The sequence below is a fragment of the Triturus cristatus genome, chromosome 12 (assembly GCF_964204655.1).
Source record: "Triturus cristatus chromosome 12, aTriCri1.1, whole genome shotgun sequence".
NCBI lineage: Eukaryota > Metazoa > Chordata > Amphibia > Caudata > Salamandridae > Triturus > Triturus cristatus.
The window spans coordinates 664330476-664355117 of NC_140595.1; the positions used below are offsets into that span (position 1 = coordinate 664330476).

General features: G+C 46.9%; 1 protein-coding gene across 2 annotated transcripts in view; it reads right to left on the reverse strand.

Moving 5' to 3' along the window:
• Window positions 1-2699: 2699 nt before the first annotated feature.
• The window catches only part of LOC146780066 (meckelin-like), a 400358-nt gene continuing 378415 nt past the window's right edge, over window positions 2700-24642 (reverse strand). The window contains exons 27-28 of one of the 2 annotated variants that reach the window (XM_085637891.1): window positions 7733-7875; window positions 2700-4025 (exon numbers count right to left, since the gene is read on the reverse strand). In XM_085637891.1, the coding sequence (XP_085494017.1) occupies window positions 3945-4025; window positions 7733-7875 (224 nt within the window). In that variant the 3' untranslated portion in view covers window positions 2700-3944. The remainder of the gene's footprint in view (window positions 4026-7732; window positions 7876-24642) is intronic. The other variant, XM_085637890.1, reaches the window with a different exon arrangement.

The window sequence follows — 24642 nt, forward strand, 5'->3', positions numbered from 1 at the left end:
GGGTTGTTCAGACCCTGAACATTAAGGGTCACTACCTTTAGGCCCGGCATTCCTCGCGGGGGTTGGGAGCGCCATGCAATGGGCAGGGAGTCAGCGGGTGGAGCGCGCGGGGCCGCAGCGCAGGACAGGCCAAAACAAAGCGGGCACAGACAACATCGGACGGGACCTTCCCAACCCCAAAACAACCCCCTCCCCCACCCAAAACACAACCCTGGCAACTAGCCACCCACAAACTCAAACACCCCATAGTCTCAGTCAAGCCCCAAAACGGGCAAGTCCGTAGAAAAGAGCGAAGTGGACGTCCAGCCACTCACCTCCAACCGCTCCCCCCCAACCCCCCCGCCCCGAACCAAGCATGTAAAGAAGCTAAAGACATCTCCCCCCGGAGAGTGTGTTAGGCCGTCAAGGCCACGCTAGAGGAGCCGGTCGAGTCCCCGGCCGCCGCCCTCAGGGCGTCGGCCATGTCCGCTCTGATGGTAGGGGAGTCCGGGCGCCCCACACTGGTCGCTGAGCGCCGCCTCGTTGACCTCCGCCGATTCCGTCTCTCCGAGGACCTCCACGACGGCGTAGCTCCCTCCTCCTCCGCCGCCGTGAGCCCCAGGACACCACAAATGTCTTGCAAGGAGCGTAGCTGGTGTAACACTCCGTTCCACCGGAAAATCAGGCGGAAGGGGTGACCCCAAGAGTACGGCGTCTCATGCTCGCGCAGAAAGTCAGTGGCAATCCTAAAGGACCTGCGTTTCTGCAGAGTGATGGCGGAGAGGTCCTGGTAAAGCGCCACCGGCCGATCCCGGAAAGTCAGGGGCTGTTTCCTGCGGGCTTCCGCCATAATGCGTTCCTTTAGTGGAAAGTCGGGCAGGAAGGCCAGAATGTCCGGTGGAGGTGCCGATGACTGGCGCTGCCGGCCAACCCTATGCGCCCTGTCAATGCTGATGGGAAAGTCCGCAGCTTCCCCCAGGATCTCTCGGAACAGGGCCCGCAGGTAGCTCCCCAGATCGGACCCCTCGTCCGCAGTCGGCACGCCACGCACTCGGATATTGTTCCTCCGAGATCTGTTCTCAAGGTCCTCAGAGTGGGCCTGGAGCTCCACACACTGTTCCCGGAGGCGAAGAACGTCCTGCTGGAGGTGGACCATCTCCTCCGCTCGCTGTTGGCCCTCCGTCTCCACCGCTTCCACACGCTCGCCAAGGCCCCCCACTTCCCTGCGCACTTCTCGGACCTCGCTGGCCACCTCCCGCTTCAGTGTCCTCCCTGAGGGAGCTAAACAGTTCCTCCATAAAGGCCCTCGTGACGGGTGGCTCCCCTCCAGTCACATCCGCCGGAGCCCGGGAGGGCCCCGGCGAGGGCTGCGCCCTGTCCCGCAAGTGCTGGGCCCTGCCAAGCATGTCCGGCAGGGTACGGTCCCCTTTCTTCGGGCCTCCTCTTCCAGACATCGCTAGCTCCGCAGTCGGTCACCAGGGATGCTAAGCCGCCGGCCAGCACTCGACCTGGGTATCCCCCACGAGTGAAGTCGCTGCGTCACAGGTGACAAAATGGCGGCCCAGTCCGGTCACCGTCAGCCGCAAGAGCTCGTGTGAGACAACCAAGGGGGCCGCAGCGGAGGGGTCTCATCAGCTCATCCCTCCGGTAGTCAGCCCAGCAGCAGCGGGGGTCGCTTGCATCCAGCAGCTAGGACTCCGGCGAAGGCTGCCACCACTGCTCCTTCGGGGACAAAATGGCGGCCGGGCGGAGCAGGCCAAAACGACCAGGCCCGACGACACCACCGGGGCCCCCGAAGCACCCCACAGTAAAATAAGTTCCACCACCGGCCCCCGTCTGTCACGCACAGGGGCCCAGATGGTCCAACCCCATCAGGGAGTCCGCTGGACCTCGGCTAGGGGTTAGGGCCTCCGCAGTGCGAGGCGTCGCCGTCACCAGTCTGAGTGCCGGGGCACCCGTCTCAAGCCTTCCACACCGTCGGGTCCCTTCTCGCAAGGCTCCGTCAGTCACCGTCGAACGGCGGGCCAGATCCCCTCCAGATCGCAACTTTCAGCACCAGGCCCAACCGAGGCGCCCGGACAGCTCTCCAGTGCGCTCCGCCCCTCGGGCTCGCCGTCGTCGTGCCTTGCTCGCGATCGAACTTTTGGGGGGGTTCCCCCGAGGCGATCCGAACCAAAACAGCACCAATGTGCACCCCTGATGCTCCGCCACGCTCCTCTCCCGCGCTGAGCCTCAGCGGGGGGAGAAAAGCATAAGAAAAGGGCTCTAGCTTGGCCGGGCCGGAGGAGCTACGGGAGGAAGCGTCCGCTCACCCCGCCATCTTGGCCACGCCCCACCAGCACATATATTTAGACTGTTTCAGCTGATCCTATTTATGACGAGGTCCTCCAACTCTCAAACAATCAATATTGACATGGTTACTGCCACTTTGGTTGGAGATTCAAAATTATATTTAATTTGCTGATTGATAAACTTGTACAAGCAGGTTAATCTGGCTGGTAATATTCAATACTGTTATATCAGAATGCCAAATGTATATTGTAATGAATTTGGAACTCAACAATAAAAAATAAAATAAGAAAACACTAAGAGAAAACCAACATTGTAGCATATATTTGCCCACTAGGGAGAGTCTGGAATCTTTAACACTTCCACCAGAGTTACTTTTATTGTTATTGAGGATTTATGAAATAATCTTTTTGGAATAATTGTATAATTAATTTTTACTTTTTAAAAATGTTTATTAGTGTTATATAGTATTGGACAAAGAGAAAACCATATTTGTTTGATACTGTCTTCCTGTCATTCTCTTACTCCTCCTTAAAGTCTTTCTCTGTCTTGTTCTGGGCCTAACTCTAATGAAAAATAGATCCTGGTTGCTACAAATCAGTGCAGGGGGGCACACCTGCAGCCAAAGACTTCAATTAAGCACTGATCATCATGTGTCGATTTTTTGTAAAGTGTTTTTGCTCTGATCACACTGAAAACATTGATAAGTCATACAGAGACTACATGGAAATTTGGAAGGTTCTTCAACAGTAGATCAAAGAACCCCACAGCCACTGATCCAAGCCTTGCTTCGGCTTACCTTGTCTCAATGGCAAAATGTGCAGTGGTTATCTCATAATCCTGTTTCTGTCAGCACTTTTGCCAAGACGAGTGAAAATACAAAAGCAACTTTTCAATTCTTCTGCAGAAGGTAGTGGATAGATTGTGAGGTCAAAAGATCCAACTTGACACAATATTTCCAAAAACAACTGATTAGTGCTGGCATATTATCTTTTTTGTCAGGGGTTCTAGACCAGTCTGTGTTTGTGATGAACTCTGGTAGTGAAGTGGTAGTCGATTCAGGTATGCATCTAGGCAAAACTTTATCAAGAAAGACATGTGCCAAGAAGGGACACAAAGGAATCAACCTCAAAAATCATGAAAGCCTTGATTTATAAAAGAGTTCATTCATAGGCATCAGTGAAGAAATCTGATCTTTTCAATCTTTCAGCGTGCAGTACGGCAGATGGTATGGTGACTGAAAATGTGGTCGAGTAAGAGTGGTCCAGGAGTTTGCCTTCCCCAATGAATGCTGTTTATTTTACTCTTCTAAGCGTTTATACAGTCTGTTTCAGCATTACCGATACATTTTGATCCATGTCTTTGTACCATGGAAATGAGGTGTAATGACTCTACTGCCTCCAAGTTGCCTTATGCAACTCAAAATTCTCAGGAGCTATTGGAACATCCAAGGGGCATGGTTTTCCATAGTGGCTGAATAGTGCGTTTTTGGATTGCAGATAAGATTACAATATAAAAATATAAATTAATATAAAAATAAAGATGTCATTCCCCTATCTATTGTTTAAGGGGAGTACACTCTATGTGGCACTAGGGTACTGCTCGGTCCCATTGTTCTCAGGTAATCACCTGCTGTTGTTGATGTTACTTTGGTAGTTGCAAGTATGCCTTTCTTGCTAGATGAGAAATTGCTGTTCGACCATTGTCTGCTTGGAGAGGTTTGTTCTTGCAATCGTGCTGCATAGTATGGCTACGACCTAGGCAAAATCCGCAAATAAAGAAAAAGAAACAAAAAGTGTGAATCAGAAGTTATAGAACTTCATGCAAGAAAACCACTTTCTTTTATTACTGACAATTTTTAATTACAATTTCACATGTTATAAAGAATTAAAAGACCAGGAAGAATGAAGTTCAAATAATCGAGAAGAATTTATTTTTTATACATAGAAAAATAAATATTATTTGATTATTTGTGGTGAACACATTGCACTAGTTGGTATTTAAACATGCCTGGACAAGTTGTCCTTGCTAGGGGTTTCACCAAATGTATCTACTCTTCCACTTATGGTCCTGGTGGGCCCTTTTAATCTAAACTCAAAATAACAAACATCTAACTTACTAGTAAAAAACTGCAATAAACATGTAATTCCACAGCAGTCATTGGCAGCTCAAACATATGGAGACTGACTTAAGGGGCTGTTTTAGAAATAGGGTACACTGTATTTCTTTGTGCCACTGTGCACATAAGTCTGTGCCATGTGCAGAGTGAGACAGTGAGCCATATCACAAGATGTGCAGGAACTAACCTGCACTTGGAACAGTGCATATATCAAATATGAACCAGCTGTTTATAACTACTCCCCTGCTTTCCAAAGGGATGCAGAGTATCTGCAGGTGGGTATAGCGAGTCGATGCACCCACCTCCAGAGGGATGCCTGGGGGGGGGGGGCACCTATCCCTTTCAAGGGGCACCCTTGGGTGTGCAGTCACTGTACATCATCTCTATGTGGCACACAGTCAGTCCATCCCCAACAGCTTCTTTGCCTCTGCACCTGTGCCGTGGCATGGACACAGAGGCAAAGGGTCTCCTCAATTGGGTGGGACCACCCCTCCTTGCAAACGAGTGCATGCTCTCTTGGGGATCACTTCAGCGCTAAATATGCACAGCATGATACATATTGAAGAAGGACCATGCAAGTTTTCAGTGGTCCCGTCTGTAATATCAATGTGTTCTGTGGGCACAAGTAGTTGGTGTGCACATTCCTGTTGCACCCCCGAGGAACTTAAAAAAAAAACAGCAATGGTAACTGGTTGCAATCCAATGGGTTGAATTTAGCGAATCTGGAAAAGGGGGATTCTTTCAAAGAATACCTCTGGCAAATGGGAAACTGTGCTTTGGTGGCACATTAGTGCTTGTTAACGATGCTGGTTTGGTAAAACAAACCTTTGATCCTTTATACTCTAAGTAGGTGCAGCAGAGGAATTGGTGAAAATGCCATCACTCAGCTGATGTTTACTTGTGACTGGGTGTGGTACTTGCTTCAGCTATGCTATGAGCTGGCCACTTACAGGTTATTTGTTGTTGATCTAGGAACCTGTGCACTTTTCAAAGCTAGTGTTTGCTTGCAATGCCCCTTGTTTTTAGAGGCAGTGATAAATTAGGGCACTCTTAATTGAGCCAAAGTTGCAAAGTTATTTCACAGTCATAATGGATCATTAGGTTGTTACAACTCCCTGTCCTGCAACCACCAAGAAGCATAGCAGTGAAAAGCTGAACGTTTGCTAACATTGTATCCCTCCTCCAACTGGTGCATTGTGGTCAGATGTTGGTTAAGCATCCTAGACCACTTAATTGTGGCACTGTCAAGCTTTAAAATAATTAGAATCTTAAGTAAAATTAGAATCTTAAGTAATGAGTAAATTGTATTTCTACTTAAGTCTTCTTTTAATGGATAAGGAGATATAGGCAATCTCTCTGACTGTAACGCCCTGAACGTCTCAGGATCGTTTAACAGACACGATAATGAGGACGCAACCACTTGTGAAGGGTTAGTTATTTTAATGAAGGCAAAAATACTACAAAGAATAAACAAAAGTTATAGTCACTGGAATCCTCCAGGCTAAGTACATTACCAGCCCACAGCACGGATGGTCCTAACCGTCCTCTGCATACACGCCGATCCCGGCGTATGCCAACAGAGGGCAGAAATGAAATGGCCAACAATGCCAATCGGTAGGCTGTGAGGGGCACGAAGAGTGTTGGGGAGAATCGAGGAGTCAGGGAAACACCCAGCCGGGGTCTCTACCTGAAGGGAGCAGCCGCTCAACCTCTTCCTCAGACTGCACCGGGACGCGGAGTCACCTCCTGGTGATGCGTCACCGATACCCCAATCTACAGCAAGAAGACTGAACCGAGAACAGCCGCTCGATCGATCCTGTGGACTTCCGAGTCTGTAACGCGGCAAACACCTCCTGGTGTGCGTTACAGCTGGCAGTCCCTGTATCTCTGGTCGGGCTGGGAGTTACGACTCCAACCAGCAAAAGCGCCACTGCGCTTTGACTCAGCCGAGTCAAAAAAGCGAAGCTCAATGGTAGACCGGTAGAGCTTCCGGGTCCTTCACAGGTGACGATGGAACAAGACACGGCCCAGGGAGTAACGACTCGACCTACCTCCGTTCTTGCCTTACTGGAGCACCACTCCGGAACACTGCTCTTCACGAAGCAGGTACGTCGGTGTAAACACAATATCCGACAGCGTTGTACCTCCCGGTTCCTCCCTTTATAGGGCGTGTTTTCCTTGAGTTATGTAACAGCTCTCCTGTTTACATAAGGGCGTGTTTTCCTTGAGTTATGTAACAGCTCTCCTGTTTACATAAGGGCGTGTTTTCCTTGTGTTATGTAACAGCTCTCCTGTTTACATAACCTCTCAACCGCTAAGCATCCTGGGAGATGTAGTCCGTTTTGGCTGGTTACCGTTTTCCTCCTCTCGCATGACAGGAATTCTTGACACTGACTGAAATAACATCACGATGATTTCATGATTTGTCAAACACTTCTCATTTCTGTAAACTAACCAAAATTTAGGAAAGCATGATAAAACTGTCAGACATAGGACATATAGAAACCCATTTAGAAAGAAATTCTGAACATCCAAGTGGTTAAGTAGAGAATGGACAATACAATGGTAAAGATTGTGAGACCAAAAGTTGAGAATGTTGCAGATTACTGATATGCCTATATTTCAGCTATTTCAAACTGCATGTATTACAGAGGGTTGCAAGAGTGGAGAATGGTATAGAAATAAACAGAAAGAGAGAGGGGGTTAAAGTGTCAGGGAATATAGAATTACCGGGCTACAATAGGAGAACAAAGGAAGGAATTAAAGATCTGATTAAAGAGAGAGGGTTTTAAAAGTAAATATGTGGTGAGGGGATGGATACAGCATTGCGGAATTTGGAGAATGACAAAAATAAACATTAAAAGAGTGAGAGGCACAGGGTATGGTGAAAGCAATCATAGATGGCAATACTGAGGGAGGACACACATCAGTTGAAGTGGAAGTAAAGATGGAGATGAAGGACTATTTGGGGAAGGTGTTAGTCTAGAGCGATGGAGAGAATACAAAATTGAAATTCTTCATATTTTATTTCCTTCATAATAGTTTGTCAATTTCTTCATCTGGCTGCTACTAAGGACAATGTGAATGGTGCCAAAACTTGGGCAATAGACACGAGCAGTTAAACAACTCACCATTTTTCATGCTAAAGAAAATAGAGCGAGTGCAGGCTCTCTGTCCGCATACGAGAACACACCTGTAATTAAGGACTCTATTCCAACCACAGGTACGATTTTCTGCTCTTTCATCCAACAACTCAGAAACGCCAATAAATATGTATTAATGCATACAATGGGGGATTCCTATTGTGTCTGGGAAAAAAGATCTTTGGAAAATCTCAGCTCTTACCTTTTGAATAATATAAGTTAGTATGGCAGCCAGCACAAAATTTGTAGCCCCCAAATCGATGACGCTAAAGAGCAAGGTGTCAAACAGGAGCAGCACCAACTCATTGCCATAAAAGAGAATCTTGCTGAAGTTGGCACTGTCATCTTGAGGAGGAAATAAAGGTAATTAAGTGCTATTACTGTTCTGTTGGCAAATGTATCAATCATTTAACAAACTGTAACGTATACGCTTCACATGTCTGCTGTAGGTATAAAAGGCCTGACCTTCACTCACTGTCCATGTCATGATTTTGTTGTCAACCCTTCATTGCACACATACACTCTCACCTATGATGATCACTTAACTTTAATGTATGAAATCCAGGCGGTAGACCCATTACATTACTGTTACACTTAATAAGTGATTATGAAATGGTTACTTACCAGTAGTAGCAGTTTTTCAGCTTTAAGAATTTTCTGGATTCACATGCTTTGCATTATTCCATCATCTAGTGGTTGGGTCCAGAAACAGAAAGTCTCCTTGAAGCCTCTTTTTCTTATTTTTTTATTTTTGTGGGTGGCATCATCCATATGGGTTTACACCCCTCCTCTTGTCAGACGTATGCCCTGGAAACCCTTCAACGCTGTTGCCATCTTCATATTCTTGTTTCTTCCTCTCGTTGTCAGTATTTTCTTCAGTTGAGTTTGTAAATACACCTCTACTAATGGACAGTGGGTGGGTTGCATGTGAATCCAGAAAATTATTCAAGCTGCAAAACTACTCCTACCAGTAAGTAACCATTTCATTTTGCAGTGTGAATATTTTCTGGATTCACAAGCTGTGCATAGATTACAGACCATTTTTTCTTCATGTGGGTTAGTTGGGTTGTTTAGAGAGTGGGTTTGCTAACATTGTTTCAGTACTATCTGTCCCACTTCTGCTTTCCTGTTGATCTGAATGTCCATGCAGTATTGTTTTGTCAGAGAATGTACTGATGACCGTGTAGCAGCTGTGCAAATGTCTTCTAATTCTATTCTGCCAAACAAGGCAAGTCTTGACATGGCATGGAAATGGCTGCCTAAGTGCCAAGCTCCGTGGCCTGTGGGCAGAATGTCCTACCCCCTGTCCCAAAGTCCTCTGGCCTGGGGCTTTGATCCTATCATTCCACGGTGATGGCTTTGAGAGAAGGCCCGGAGGGCGGCTGCGAGCCGTGGAAGTGTGTGCGACTAAGGCAAAATGAATGCCTGCCATCTTGACGACCCACATCGAGCACAGGAGGGTTGCGCCGCCCACCACGAGACGATTGGGAGGGGGCAGCGCGTGCATCATGGGAGAGGGGTATGGTCACACACCTCCCCCCCTGGAGTGTGGAAAGGAGCACCCACCATTTTTCCAGCCCGCACGAAGCCTCAGAGGGTTTGTGCAGCCTGCTGCAAGCAGGTGCAGTGAGGGGGAGCATGACCTCACTCCTCTCTCCCCTACTTTGAGTGGTGAGAGGAGCACCCACCATTTTGAAGACTAGGGCTGAGCCTGGGTGAGGAGCTGCGTGGCCCACCGGCAACAGGCCCAGCGAGGGCATTGGATGCCTCATGGGGAGGGTCACTGTTGCACGCCTCTCTCCCCCCCCTGAGTCTGCCTCCCCCCATGATTTTCAACAAAACCCTGAAAGGAGCCGCCCACAGGAGGAAGGGTAGGTGACCTGCCAGAGTGTGAAGGTGATATCCCCTTCAGTAAAGCTGTTCCTGCCAGTGCATAGCAGCTAGGGGAGTGATTGGAGTGGATAAAAGAGCCTGGATTCACGCCAACAGGGAGTGCCTACAGACGCCCTGCATTTCGCACACACTGGGAGCAATGACTACAGCCCCCGAGGCTCTATGTCATGGATGGGGAAGGCCAGATGCAATTTGAACACTATGAGGGGCAAGCATAACGCAGTGGAAGCCAAGCAGAGAGTGTTACCTCCCTGAAGGCAGCCCTGAAGACATTGGAAGGGGTAACGGAAGGTGATTGCGCCTGGGGTACAGCAATGGGAGATGCCTGGGCAGCCAGGTACAGCAGTTCCCCAGCAAGATGCTTGGTAGAACCCATCAGTGATGGCACTCGGTGAGGACTCCTGTTCCCCTCCTCCTCTCTGCCAATCCGGGGAGACATATAGACTTGTGGGATGACTGTGTCAGTCCTCAGGTGGTGCAAACAGTGGAGCCCGTAGAGGTGGACGGAGGGACCATCACCATGATTTGGACGAGACCACCCCTAGACAAAGACTGCCCCAACTCCCCCAGTCAAATCAAATCAAATCAAAAATAGCTTTATTCGATTTAGTATCTAAATCATAAAAGCACAATACTAAACGTTCAATCATTAAGAACACATTTACAAAAGAAAGAATTTCATTAGTAATTAAGAACAATCGTAGATCATGGACTGTCATAAAACTTTCTATAATTGATTACGTTTTTCAAATATGAAGCAACAGCTAAAATAGCCAGCTCATCAACTAAAATTTGCATCACCACGAATGCAGAACGACATTGTCTCAATCCCATTTTTTTTTTAAAACAAGTTTTAAAAACCGTTTCCTTGGGTACAAATAAAACTTACAAAATAGGGTGACATGTAGCGTAGATTGTTGCGATATGTCATCACACGGGCAAAAGCTCAGTTTTCTTGACAAGTCATTAGTGGCAGGGAAGCTCACCAATCTATGAAAGACCCCCGGACGGAAACGTGTTAGAAGCATCCTCTCATAGATCCCAGACACACTAAATATGGCTGAATAGCATAACATGATAACATTAGTTGATTCGCCAGTACAGTTTGTTTAACAATCTCCATTGTAAGTCTATTAGTTTGTAAGTCCAATAGCAAATAGTCATGGACAGCAAACTGGAGACACACACGGCCACTATTCTCGCAGCAATAAAGGACACCAAAACTGCCTTGGAATCTAAAATTGATACCATGGCACAGGAAGTAAACTTCCTCAGGGCACATCACGTAAAATTGGCAGATAGTGTGTTAACTGCAGAGTCCATGCAGGTGCAGGTGCGGCCTACTGTAACGGAGACCTTGACCTGTATCAGAACCCTGGAAAAAGTAATCACTATGCTATTAGAACGGGCGGAAGATGCAGAGGGACGGTCTCACTGCCATAACATCCGGTTCTTGGGACTACTAGAGAGGGTAGAGGGCCCCAGTGTGGGGCTCTTTCTGGAAGAGTGGCTTTCATAGATGGCCCTGGAAAGCAAAACCTCAAAATGGTTCACAGCGGAGAAGGAACACAGGGTGCCGGGGAGGCCACTGATACCCGGAGCACCGCCGTGGGCCATGGTGGCTATGATGCTAAATTTCTGAGATTGGGATGCCATTTTGCAGGTTGCATGTTCCCATTACCCACGGACAGTGGAGGATGCAACCGTCCATATCTACTTGGACTATACCAGACTTATACAACTTCAAAGGAAGCCTTTTAGGGAGTTAAGCAACATTTAGGACATTGGAACTCCTCTAGCCCCTCTTCTTCCTGGCAAAGCTCTGCATAATGGATGGGGGAGAAGCGCACTTTTTTATGAAGGAGGTCTGGGGATGGCTGGAAAAGCACAGTCACCCCAAGCCACAAACTGTATTGGCTTTGCAAGCCTGATATGCCAGTAATGTAGAAACCACTGAAAGCCATGACAGCGCCCACATACAGCGCTGACAAAGGACTGAGCAAAGAGTGAAAGGGCTCAGCTTGTAGCAGACATTCAGAAGACCGGCACATGGGTCTCTACCAACATATGAGAAAGTCTGGAGACAAACAGATAGACAGCTCAAATGAGGTAGGTGATGATGTGGATGGCAGGGAGGAGACTGCAGCCCTGCTGAGGGTTACCCTGATGCCTTCTGAAGAGATTGTCTGAAAGGTGGAGAGGTCTGGATTACTTTCACGGACAGGTGTGGGCATGCTCTGACAGGCTCACATGATCCTGGCCAACTGCGCTATGCTCTTGCTTATGGGTTGCACTGTGGCTCCCTTCCTTATCAGATGCACATATATTGTGGTTAACTATAAATGCGATGGTATTTTGAGATTTTGTTTTTCTGGTGCAACAGATGTATTGTGCATTGGGGAAAACGCCGTTAGAAGACTGCGGTATGATAAGGTATGTTTGGGGAGGAGAATTGGGTGGGTGTTTCGCTGTTTAAAATGTTCTCTGACCATGCAGCTCAGGGGGAGGCATTATGTTAAACAAGCCAGTGGGACCAGTATGATGGGCAGAGATGCACACATTGACAGTAAAATATACTAACTCAAAATACTCACATGTATCGTTAGTGGACTAAGTAGCCAAATTAAGTGGGGACTGGTGAACAGGGCACTATTGTGATATGCTGCAGATGTGGTGTTTCTTCAGGAAACACATTTGGTAAGATCCAACTGTGGCTTCCTGGGGAGGTATGTGGTGATTAGCCACTTGGGGTACACATCTGAATCGAGGGAAATTGCAATTCTGATAAGGAAAACAGTTGCATTTCAGGTGCAGCAGAACTCCTCTGATGATAGGGGATACTATACTATGTTTCTGGATAGGTGGGAGGGGGAGACAGTTGCCCTGCTTAATGTATATATCCCTCCAGGTTTGCAGACTGAAATGCTGGCTCATTTGAGCGATTTTCTGCTGGAGCTCCCTCTTGCAATGGTGCTAGTAGGAGAGGACTTTAACCTTGATAATATACCCCTAAATGGACAGAACGACCTCTGCCAATCAGATGCCCTGAGAAGGGGGAAATTAGGGACCTTTGTGACGGCCATGTGTTTGGGAGACGTGTGGAGATCGCTGCATAGGAGGCATAAAAGCTACTCCTTTTACTCGGGGCATAAACTCTCACTCCAGGATAGATTACTTCTTCACACCACTAGCAACACTGCACAGATTCACTGAGACAGACTTTTAGGCAAGAGGCATCTCTGTCCATTCACCGCTGTGCATTACCCTAATAACACCGACTAAGCGAGGGAGGACAGAATGGAGTATGACCACATGGTGACTTGCAAATGAAAAAGTACTGGTGAGCCTCAATAAAGCGACAGCTTTATACTTTTAAGAGAACTCCACAGTGGTCATTGATGTGATGACTTGTTTTGAGGCTTATAGGTCCACCACAAGGGGAGTGATCATATTGGGTAAAATTGGGGACCGGAGAGAGATGGCCTGTCGATGTGGGGAGATGGAAGAGGAAATTCTTGCCCTTGAATCGGACTACTTACCGGCACCTTCTGTCGCCGCATTGTGGGGAACTCGCCTCAAGATGAAAGAATATAGACTACTTAGCCATGGATGAACTCCGACAATCATAAGTGGTCACACAGAAGCAGCTTCACAAGGTGGGAGACAAGCCTGGTAAACTACTGGCCTTGAGAAAGAACAGACATTCTATTGGGAAAATCGTTGGCCCAGATGGCTCAACTGTCACGGGCAGGGAAGAGATAGCTACGGTAATGGTCGATAATATACAGGACTCCAACGCGCTCCATAGAGATACACTGGAGGCAGACCAGCTGGACTCTGTATGGGACTGCCCTTGCAGCAGAGTGGACAGGGCTCAAGCTCTGGGGCTAGAGAGACACCTGACTCCAGAAGAAATTAGCCTAGCGCTTACACAGCTTAAGTCAGGGAAAACACCGTGCCCAATTGGACTACCAGCCAAATGTTTCAGGAGAATGGCCAATAAGGTTATTAGCTCATTACTTGACATGTATGTGGAGGAATTTCGCAGGGGGGGCTTTCCAAAGATTTATGCATAGTGACAATCACATTGGTCCCTAAGCTGAGGAAGCCCCCGGACAGATGGAATTCCTAGCAGGCACAAAAGTATTGGCGAAGGTGCTAGCTAACAGATTGTAAAATGTCACATTTGAAATGGTGTATCTGGACCATAATGGTTTCAACCCCGCCCGTCTACTGAATTGAATCTGTGCCACCTCTACAATACCATCATGACTGCCGACACGCTAGGAATCCCCTTGCCATTGTATCTCTTGATGCGAATAAGGCCTTCGACTCCATGAAGTGACCCTTTCTCTTTGCCATACTGGCAAAATGGGTTTCGTACCCCGATTCCTAAAATGGACCCAGCTCCTATTCACCCAGTCTAGGGCCATGCTACAGCTCAATGGTGAGTTCCCTATTTGAAGGGGTACGTGGCAGGGATGCCCACTGTTGCTGATGCTCTTCGCGCTGGTGATAGAAGTCCTTGATAATTGAATCCTGGTGAATGCCTAGGTCTGGGGCTAAAGATAGGGTCGCTCCTGAGAGGGTTGAATATCATTGTTTGTCGATGATATCCTACTACATATTGCAGAACCAGATTCCTCCCCGGAGAGAGGAATATCTTAAGGATTTATAGGGACTTCACTGGCTTGGGGATCAACTGGGAAAAGCCGCTGAAATTCCAAGGGAACTGGAGAGTGGATGGATGGAACTTTACCCATGTCCCTGCATGTGGCCACACACCACTTTAAATACTTAAGTCTATGTGTGTCAGGGAATGAACAAACTAATTATGAGGACTCCTTCAGAGACTGGAAATGGACGCCTTACACTGGAAGCATCTGCAGTTGTCCCTCCTTAGCAGAGCAGCCCTTCCCAGATTTGCCTACATCCTACAAAACATCCCTCATGCCATCCTGGATACTTTCTTCTGGTCGGTGAATGGTCTGCTGTGGTCCCTACTATGGAACAATGGTACAATGCGAATAGCCCATCACATTCTGTAGAGATCTGTATACGAGGGGGTCGTAGCGATGCCCAACATTCATAAATATTATGAGGCGGCTCAGCTTCAGGTAGTAAATGAATGGGCATATGTTTCATATGGGGAATCAACCTTCAGGATGGGTCAAGAGAAATTAGGACTAAAGAAGTACCTCCATATGGTGTATAGGGGGAGATTTCCCTGGGACGCTCCTCCAGCCGCGGCAACAGTGACCTCTTTGTGGCATAAGTTTACTCCCCAAACCCCTCTGTGGGAGGGGACGTGGCTGCTTTGGGTGAACAAACTGACAGGCTTCAGATACTAGGATGTGATTGGCCTCTCCAAGCTACAGGATGTATGGGATGTAAATGGAATAGAGCACTTACTGATGGAATATAGAATGCCCACTACACAGATGTTTACATATTTGCAGCGCACGATAGGTGAGCATACCAAGGGGGAAGAAACAATGGAGGTTTCTTTGTTGGAGGCCTGACTCTTGGATGGCCCTATGACATCAAGAGCTATCTCTCACACATATGTTATGTTGATGAGGAACATGCAGGGTGAACTGTCTTGACTACGGACCCGTTGGCAGGGTGACTTACCAGGACAAAACTGGAGGCACACTCTGCAGTTCCCTCTGGAGGTGGCGGTAAAAGCAAATTACCAACTAATTCAGTTTAAAATTCTGCATAGGATTTATTACACCTGTACACTCTTACATAAAATTAGTAGATCCCAAGATGACCTCTGCCTGCGGCACTGTGGACAGCACAGCACTTTAATATATACATTGTAGGAGTGCCCTAAGCTGAAGGAGTTCTGGCACAGGGTAACATGCATTCTCTCAGTGGTCACAAGGATGACAATACTGTTGGGTGTCTTGGCGGATGCAGATGCAAAACAGTATGACAAAAAACAGATCAATCTGGGATATGCTGTAGGAAAACTAAATTTTGCCCAAAAATTTTGTAGCAACCTCGGCCCATGTCTGCGAGATTGAAGGGTTGGCATGGAGATGTGCAGAATACAGGAGAAGTTGGTGTATCAGGAGAGGGGATGTCCCGCTAAAGATAAGATATGGGGGATAGGCCGCTGACTGAGTGAATTAAGAATGGGGAGTGCAGAATATCACCTAACGCCTCAATGCGCCCCTGATGGGCACTGGAATCCAGCCCGAGACATAGTTAATTGGCATAAGAGCAAGAGGTACTGATGCAGTTAAGTCAATTGCTGTTATTTCTCTGGGGATGAGGGGAGGTGCGGTATTGTTTTTTTTTTTTACTGTGGTGGATCAGAATGCTACATGCGACTGTTTGGATATTACAATTACAAAACCAATACAAATATTTAAAAATAAAAAAATAAAAGTTAAGTCTTTCGCCTTGTTTCCTCGTTAAATGCACCTTTGGTTTTACTGTAAGTGTTACTTCCCCTGTCTTGTAACGATATTGTATTGTTTGCGTTATCCATCTGGCAATTGTTATTTTGGTGGCTGGAAGTCTTTTTCTTGCATGTGCAAAGGATACAAAGAATTGATATCCTTTCCTGATGTCCTGTGCTCTTTCCAGATAATACATAATGCCCTTCTAGCGTGTGCAATACTCTCGCTGTCTGCATTTTAGGCTGTTGAAAAATAGCTGGCAGGTGGATTGCTTGATTAACATGGAATGTCAATACCACATTTGAGATTCATTTTGGATTTGTTTTCATAACCAATTTTTCTCTAAGTATCCGCAGGTATGGCTCTTGAGTGCTGAGCCTTTGTATCTCACTTACTCTCCTTAGTTAGGTGACCGCGATGAAGAATGCAGTTCTGAGGGTTTGCAACCTTAGATGTGCATTCTGTATTGGTTCAAAGGGTGACCTCATCAGACAGGAGAGTACTACTGTACGAAAGATCACCTTTTTGACATGGTAACCCCCACTTTTTGCTTGGTATTTGTTGAAATTTTGACTAAAGTGCACTGAGGTCCTGCTATTCTGGTCCCCAGTGCTAATACTCTTTCCCTAAAATAAGGTAACTGTCCAGTTGGCAAGACCTTTAGCACCTCCGTAAGTCCCTAGTAAATGCGACCCCTGGTATCTAGGGCCTAGGTACTAAAGAAGGGCTGTAGCATATATTGTGCCACCCTAAGGGACCCACCATCAAAATCATGCAGATTGCCATTGCAGGCTGCGTGAAATGGTGTAGACAAACGTGAAAACATGACGTGGCACACACCCTGTGTGCTATGCCCCCAGACACTGCATGACATACATGTAATTTACCCCCTACAGAAGGCCTTCAGCCATAAGGCATGAGCAGATATACCCCTCTGCTATCTAGCTCAATTGCTAGATAGTACAAGCGAACAGGGAAGCCATCTTAAGTACATGTACTTGGCGCTGGTTATTACGAGATCCCCAGCTACATGATGGCTTCACTGAAACCTATGGTGTTTCGTATCAAACACACTGTCTTTATAAATCCCTACTGTAGTGGATTTATTAAAACATGCACCCAGAGGGCACCTTAGAGGTTCCCCCTGAAAACCTACCAGCTAGGTAGGTAGGTGATGATGTGGATGGCAGGGAGGAGACTGCAGCCCTGCTGAGGGTTACCGTGACGCCTTCTGAAGAGATTGTCTGAAAGGTGGAGAGGTCTGGATTACTTTCACGGACAGGTGTGGGCATGCTCTGACAGGCTCACATGATCCTGGCCAACTGCGCTATGCTCTTGCTTATGGGTTGCACTGTGGCTCCCTTCCTTATCAGATGCACATATATTGTGGTTAACTATAAATGCAATGGAATTTTGAGATTTTGTTTTTCTGGTGCAACAGATGTATTGTGCATTGGGGAAAACGCCGTTAGAAGACTGCGGTATGATAAGGTATGTTTGGGGAGGAGAATTGGGTGGGTGTTTCGCTGTTTAAAATGTTCTCTGACCATGCAGCTCAGGGGGAGGCATTATGTTAAACAAGCCAGTGGGACCAGTATGATGGGCAGAGATGCACACATTGACAGTAAAATATACTAACTCAAAATACTCACATGTATCGTTAGTGGACTAAGTAGCCAAATTAAGTGGGGACTGGTGAACAGGGCACTATTGTGATATGCTGCAGATGTGGTGTTTCTTCAGGAAACACATTTGGTAAGATCTAACTGTGGCTTCCTGGGGAGGTATGTGGTGATTAGCCACTTGGGGTACACATCTGAATCGAGGGAAGTTGCAATTCTGATAAGGAAAACAGTTGCATTTCAGGTGCAGCAGAACTCCTCTGATGATAGGGGATACTATACTATGTTTCTGGATAGGTGGGAGGGGGAGACAGTTGCCCTGCTTAATGTATATATCCCTCCAGGTTTGCAGACTGAAATGCTGGCTCATTTGAGCGATTTTCTGCTGGAGCTCCCTCTTGCAATGGTGCTAGTAGGAGAGGACTTTAACCTTGATAATATACCCCTAAATGGACAGAACGACCTCTGCCAATCAGATGCCCTGAGAAGGGGGAAATTAGGGACCTTTGTGACGGCCATGTGTTTGGGAGACGTGTGGAGATCGCTGCATAGGAGGCATAAAAGCTACTCCTTTTACTCGGGGCATAAACTCTCACTCCAGGATAGATTACTTCTTCACACCACTAGCAACACTGCACAGATTCACTGAGACAGACTTTTAGGCAAGAGGCATCTCTGTCCATTCACCGCTGTGCATTACCCTAATAACACCGACTAAGCCAGGGAGGACAGAATGGAGTATGACCACATGGTGACTTGCAAATGAAAAAGTACTGGTGAGCCTCAATAAAGCGACAGCTTTATACTTTTAAGAGAACTCCACAGTGGTCATTGATGTGATGACTTGTTTGGAGGCTTATAGGTCCACCACAAGGGGAGTGATCATATTGGGTAAAATTGGGGACCGGAGAGAGATGGCCTGTCGATGTGGGGAGATGGAAGAGGAAATTCTTGCCCTTGAATCGGACTACTTACCGGCACCTTCTGTCGCCGCATTGTGGGGAACTCGCCTCAAGATGAAAGAATATAGACTACTTAGCCATGGATGAACTCCGACAATCATAAGTGGTCACACAGAAGCGGCTTCACAAGGTGGGAGACAAGCCTGGTAAACTACTGGCCTTGAGAAAGAACAGACATTCTATTGGGAAAATCGTTGGCCCAGATGGCTCAACTGTCACGGGCAGGGAAGAGATAGCTACGGTAATGGTCGATAATATACAGGACTCCAACGCGCTCCATAGAGATACACTGGAGGCAGACCAGCTGGACTCTGTATGGGACTGCCCTTGCAGCAGAGTGAACAGGGCTCAAGCTCTGGGGCTAGAGAGACACCTGACTCCAGAAGAAATTAGCCTAGCGCTTACACAGCTTAAGTCAGGGAAAACACCGTGCCCAATTGGACTACCAGCCAAATGTTTCAGGAGAATGGCCAATAAGGTTATTAGCTCATTACTTGACATGTATGTGGAGGAATTTCGCAGGGGGGGCTTTCCAAAGATTTATGCATAGTGACAATCACATTGGTCCCTAAGCTGAGGAAGCCCCCGGACAGATGGAATTCCTAGCAGGCACAAAAGTATTGGCGAAGGTGCTAGCTAACAGATTGTAAAATGTCACATTTGAAATGGTGTATCTGGACCATAATGGTTTCAACCCCGCCCGTCTACTGAATTGAATCTGTGCCACCTCTACAATACCATCATGACTGCCGACACGCTAGGAATCCCCTTGCCATTGTATCTCTTGATGCGAATAAGGCCTTCGACTCCATGAAGTGACCCTTTCTCTTTGCCATACTGGCAAAATGGGTTTCGTACCCCGATTCCTAAAATGGACCCAGCTCCTATTCACCCAGTCTAGGGCCATGCTACAGCTCAATGGTGAGTTCCCTATTTGAAGGGGTACGTGGCAGGGATGCCCACTGTTGCTGATGCTCTTCGCGCTGGTGATAGAAGTCCTTGATAATTGAATCCTGGTGAATGCCTAGGTCTGGGGCTAAAGATAGGGTCGCTCCTGAGAGGGTTGAATATCATTGTTTGTCGATGATATCCTACTACATATTGCAGAACCAGATTCCTCCCTGGAGAGAGGAATATCTTAAGGATTTATAGGGACTTCACTGGCTTGGGGATCAACTGGGAAAAGCCACTGAAATTCCAAGGGAACTGGAGAGTGGATGGATGGAACTTTACCCATGTCCCTGCATGTGGCCACACACCACTTTAAATACTTAAGTCTATGTGTGTCAGGGAATGAACAAACTAATTATGAGGACTCCTTCAGAGACTGGAAATGGACACCTTACACTGGAAGCATCTGCAGTTGTCCCTCCTTAGCAGAGCAGCCCTTCCCAGATTTGCCTACATCCTACAAAACATCCCTCATGCCATCCTGGATACTTTCTTCTGGTCGGTGAATGGTCTGCTGTGGTCCCTACTATGGAACAATGGTACAATGCGAATAGCCCATCCCATTCTGTAGAGATCTGTATACGAGGGGGTCGTAGCGATGCCCAACATTCATAAATATTATGAGGCGGCTCAGCTTCAGGTAGTAAATGAATGGGCATATGTTTCATATGGGGAATCAACCTTCAGGATGGGTCAAGAGAAATTAGGACTAAAGAAGTACCTCCATATGCTGTATAGGGGGAGATTTCCCTGGGACGCTCCTCCAGCCGCGGCAACAGTGACCTCTTTGTGGCATAAGTTTACTCCCCAAACCCCTCTGTGGGAGGGGACGTGGCTGCTTTGGGTGAACAAACTAACAGGCTTCAGATACTAGGATGTGATTGGCCTCTCCAAGCTACAGGATGTATGGGATGTAAATGGAATAGAGCACTTACTGATGGAATATAGAATGCCCACTACACAGATGTTTACATATTTGCAGCGCACGATAGGTGAGCATACCAAGGGGGAAGAAACAATGGAGGTTTCTTTGTTGGAGGCCTGACTCTTGGATGGCCCTATGACATCAAGAGCTATCTCTCACACATATGTTATGTTGATGAGGAACATGCAGGGTGAACTGTCTTGACTACGGACCCGTTGGCAGGGTGACTTACCAGGACAAAACTGGAGGCACACTCTGCAGTTCCCTCTGGAGGTGGCGGTAAAAGCAAATTACCAACTAATTCAGTTTAAAATTCTGCATAGGATTTATTACACCTGTACACTCTTACATAAAATTAGTAGATCCCAAGATGACCTCTGCCTGCGGCACTGTGGACAGCACAGCACTTTAATATATACATTGTAGGAGTGCCCTAAGCTGAAGGAGTTCTGGCACAGGGTAACATGCATTCTCTCAGTGGTCACAAGGATGACAATACTGTTGGGTGTCATGGCGGATGCAGATGCAAAACAGTATGACAAAAAACAGATCAATCTGGGATATGCTGTAGGAAAACTAAATTTTGCCCAAAAACTTTGTAGCAACCTCGGCCCATGTCTGCGAGATTGAAGGGTTGGCATGGAGATGTGCAGAATACAGGAGAAGTTGGTGTATCAGGAGAGGGGATGTCCCGCTAAAGATAAGATATGGGGGATAGGCCGCTGACTGAGTGAATTAAGAATGGGGAGTGCAGAATATCACCTAACGCCTCAATGCGCCCCTGATGGGCACTGGAATCCAGCCCGAGACATAGTTAATTGGCATAAGAGCAAGAGGTACTGATGCAGTTAAGTCAATTGCTGTTATTTCTCTGGGGATGAGGGGAGGTGCGGTATTGTTTTTTTTTTTACTGTGGTGGATCAGAATGCTACATGCGACTGTTTGGATATTACAATTACAAAACCAATACAAATATTTAAAAATAAAAAAATAAAAGTTAAGTCTTTCGCCTTGTTTCCTCGTTAAATGCACCTTTGGTTTTACTGTAAGTGTTACTTCCCGTGTCTTGTAACAATATTGTATTGTTTGCGTTATCCATCTGGCAATTGTTATTTTGGTGGCTGGAAGTCTTTTTCTTGCATGTGCAACGGATACAAAGAATTGATATCCTTTCCTGATGTCCTGTGCTCTTTCCAGATAATACATAATGCCCTTCTAGCGTGTGCAATACTCTCGCTGTCTGCATTTTAGGCTGTTGAAAAATAGCTGGCAGGTGGATTGCTTGATTAACATGGAATGTCAATACCACATTTGAGATTCATTTTGGATTTGTTTTCATAACCAATTTTTCTCTAAGTATCCGCAGGTATGGCTCTTGAGTGCTGAGCCTTTGTATCTCACTTACTCTCCTTAGTTAGGTGACCGCGATGAAGAATGCAGTTCTGAGGGTTTGCAACCTTAGATGTGCATTCTGTATTGGTTCAAAGGGTGACCTCATCAGACAGGAGAGTACTACTGTACGAAAGATCACCTTTTTGACATGGTAACCCCCACTTTTTGCTTGGTATTTGTTGAAATTTTGACTAAAGTGCACTGAGGTCCTGCTATTCTGGTCCCCAGTGCTAATACTCTTTCCCTAAAATAAGGTAACTGTCCAGTTGGCAAGACCTTTAGCACCTCCGTAAGTCCCTAGTAAATGCGACCCCTGGTATCTAGGGCCTAGGTACTAAAGAAGGGCTGTAGCATATATTGTGCCACCCTAAGGGACCCACCATCAAAATCATGCAGATTGCCATTGCAGGCTGCGTGAAATGGTGTAGACAAACGTGAAAACATGACGTGGCACACACCCTGTGTGCTATGCCCCCAGACACTGCATGACATACATGTAATTTACCCCCTACAGAAGGCCTTCAGCCATAAGGCATGAGCAGATATACCCCTCTGCTATCTAGCTCAATTGCTAGATAGTACAAGCGAACAGGGAAGCCATCTTAAGTACATGTACTTGGCGCTGGTTATTACGAGATCCCCAGCTACATGATGGCTTCACTGAAACCTATGGTGTTTCGTATCAAACACACTGTCTTTATAAATCCCTACTGTAGTGGATTTATTAAAACATGCACCCAGAGGGCACCTTAGAGGTTCCCCCTGAAAACCTACCAGCTAGGTAGGTAGGTGATGATGTGGATGGCAGGGAGGAGACTGCAGCCCTGCTGAGGGTTACCGTGACGCCTTCTGAAGAGATTGTCTGAAAGGTGGAGAGGTCTGGATTACTTTCACGGACAGGTGTGGGCATGCTCTGACAGGCTCACATGATCCTGGCCAACTGCGCTATGCTCTTGCTTATGGGTTGCACTGTGGCTCCCTTCCTTATCAGATGCACATATATTGTGGTTAACTATAAATGCAATGGAATTTTGAGATTTTGTTTTTCTGGTGCAACAGATGTATTGTGCATTGGGGAAAACGCCGTTAGAAGACTGCGGTATGATAAGGTATGTTTGGGGAGGAGAATTGGGTGGGTGTTTCGCTGTTTAAAATGTTCTCTGACCATGCAGCTCAGGGGGAGGCATTATGTTAAACAAGCCAGTGGGACCAGTATGATGGGCAGAGATGCACACATTGACAGTAAAATATACTAACTCAAAATACTCACATGTATCGTTAGTGGACTAAGTAGCCAAATTAAGTGGGGACTGGTGAACAGGGCACTATTGTGATATGCTGCAGATGTGGTGTTTCTTCAGGAAACACATTTGGTAAGATCTAACTGTGGCTTCCTGGGGAGGTATGTGGTGATTAGCCACTTGGGGTACACATCTGAATCGAGGGAAGTTGCAATTCTGATAAGGAAAACAGTTGCATTTCAGGTGCAGCAGAACTCCTCTGATGATAGGGGATACTATACTATGTTTCTGGATAGGTGGGAGGGGGAGACAGTTGCCCTGCTTAATGTATATATCCCTCCAGGTTTGCAGACTGAAATGCTGGCTCATTTGAGCGATTTTCTGCTGGAGCTCCCTCTTGCAATGGTGCTAGTAGGAGAGGACTTTAACCTTGATAATATACCCCTAAATGGACAGAACGACCTCTGCCAATCAGATGCCCTGAGAAGGGGGAAATTAGGGACCTTTGTGACGGCCATGTGTTTGGGAGACGTGTGGAGATCGCTGCATAGGAGGCATAAAAGCTACTCCTTTTACTCGGGGCATAAACTCTCACTCCAGGATAGATTACTTCTTCACACCACTAGCAACACTGCACAGATTCACTGAGACAGACTTTTAGGCAAGAGGCATCTCTGTCCATTCACCGCTGTGCATTACCCTAATAACACCGACTAAGCCAGGGAGGACAGAATGGAGTATGACCACATGGTGACTTGCAAATGAAAAAGTACTGGTGAGCCTCAATAAAGCGACAGCTTTATACTTTTAAGAGAACTCCACAGTGGTCATTGATGTGATGACTTGTTTGGAGGCTTATAGGTCCACCACAAGGGGAGTGATCATATTGGGTAAAATTGGGGACCGGAGAGAGATGGCCTGTCGATGTGGGGAGATGGAAGAGGAAATTCTTGCCCTTGAATCGGACTACTTACCGGCACCTTCTGTCGCCGCATTGTGGGGAACTCGCCTCAAGATGAAAGAATATAGACTACTTAGCCATGGATGAACTCCGACAATCATAAGTGGTCACACAGAAGCGGCTTCACAAGGTGGGAGACAAGCCTGGTAAACTACTGGCCTTGAGAAAGAACAGACATTCTATTGGGAAAATCGTTGGCCCAGATGGCTCAACTGTCACGGGCAGGGAAGAGATAGCTACGGTAATGGTCGATAATATACAGGACTCCAACGCGCTCCATAGAGATACACTGGAGGCAGACCAGCTGGACTCTGTATGGGACTGCCCTTGCAGCAGAGTGGACAGGGCTCAAGCTCTGGGGCTAGAGAGACACCTGACTCCAGAAGAAATTAGCCTAGCGCTTACACAGCTTAAGTCAGGGAAAACACCGTGCCCAATTGGACTACCAGCCAAATGTTTCAGGAGAATGGCCAATAAGGTTATTAGCTCATTACTTGACATGTATGTGGAGGAATTTCGCAGGGGGGGCTTTCCAAAGATTTATGCATAGTGACAATCACATTGGTCCCTAAGCTGAGGAAGCCCCCGGACAGATGGAATTCCTAGCAGGCACAAAAGTATTGGCGAAGGTGCTAGCTAACAGATTGTAAAATGTCACATTTGAAATGGTGTATCTGGACCATAATGGTTTCAACCCCGCCCGTCTACTGAATTGAATCTGTGCCACCTCTACAATACCATCATGACTGCCG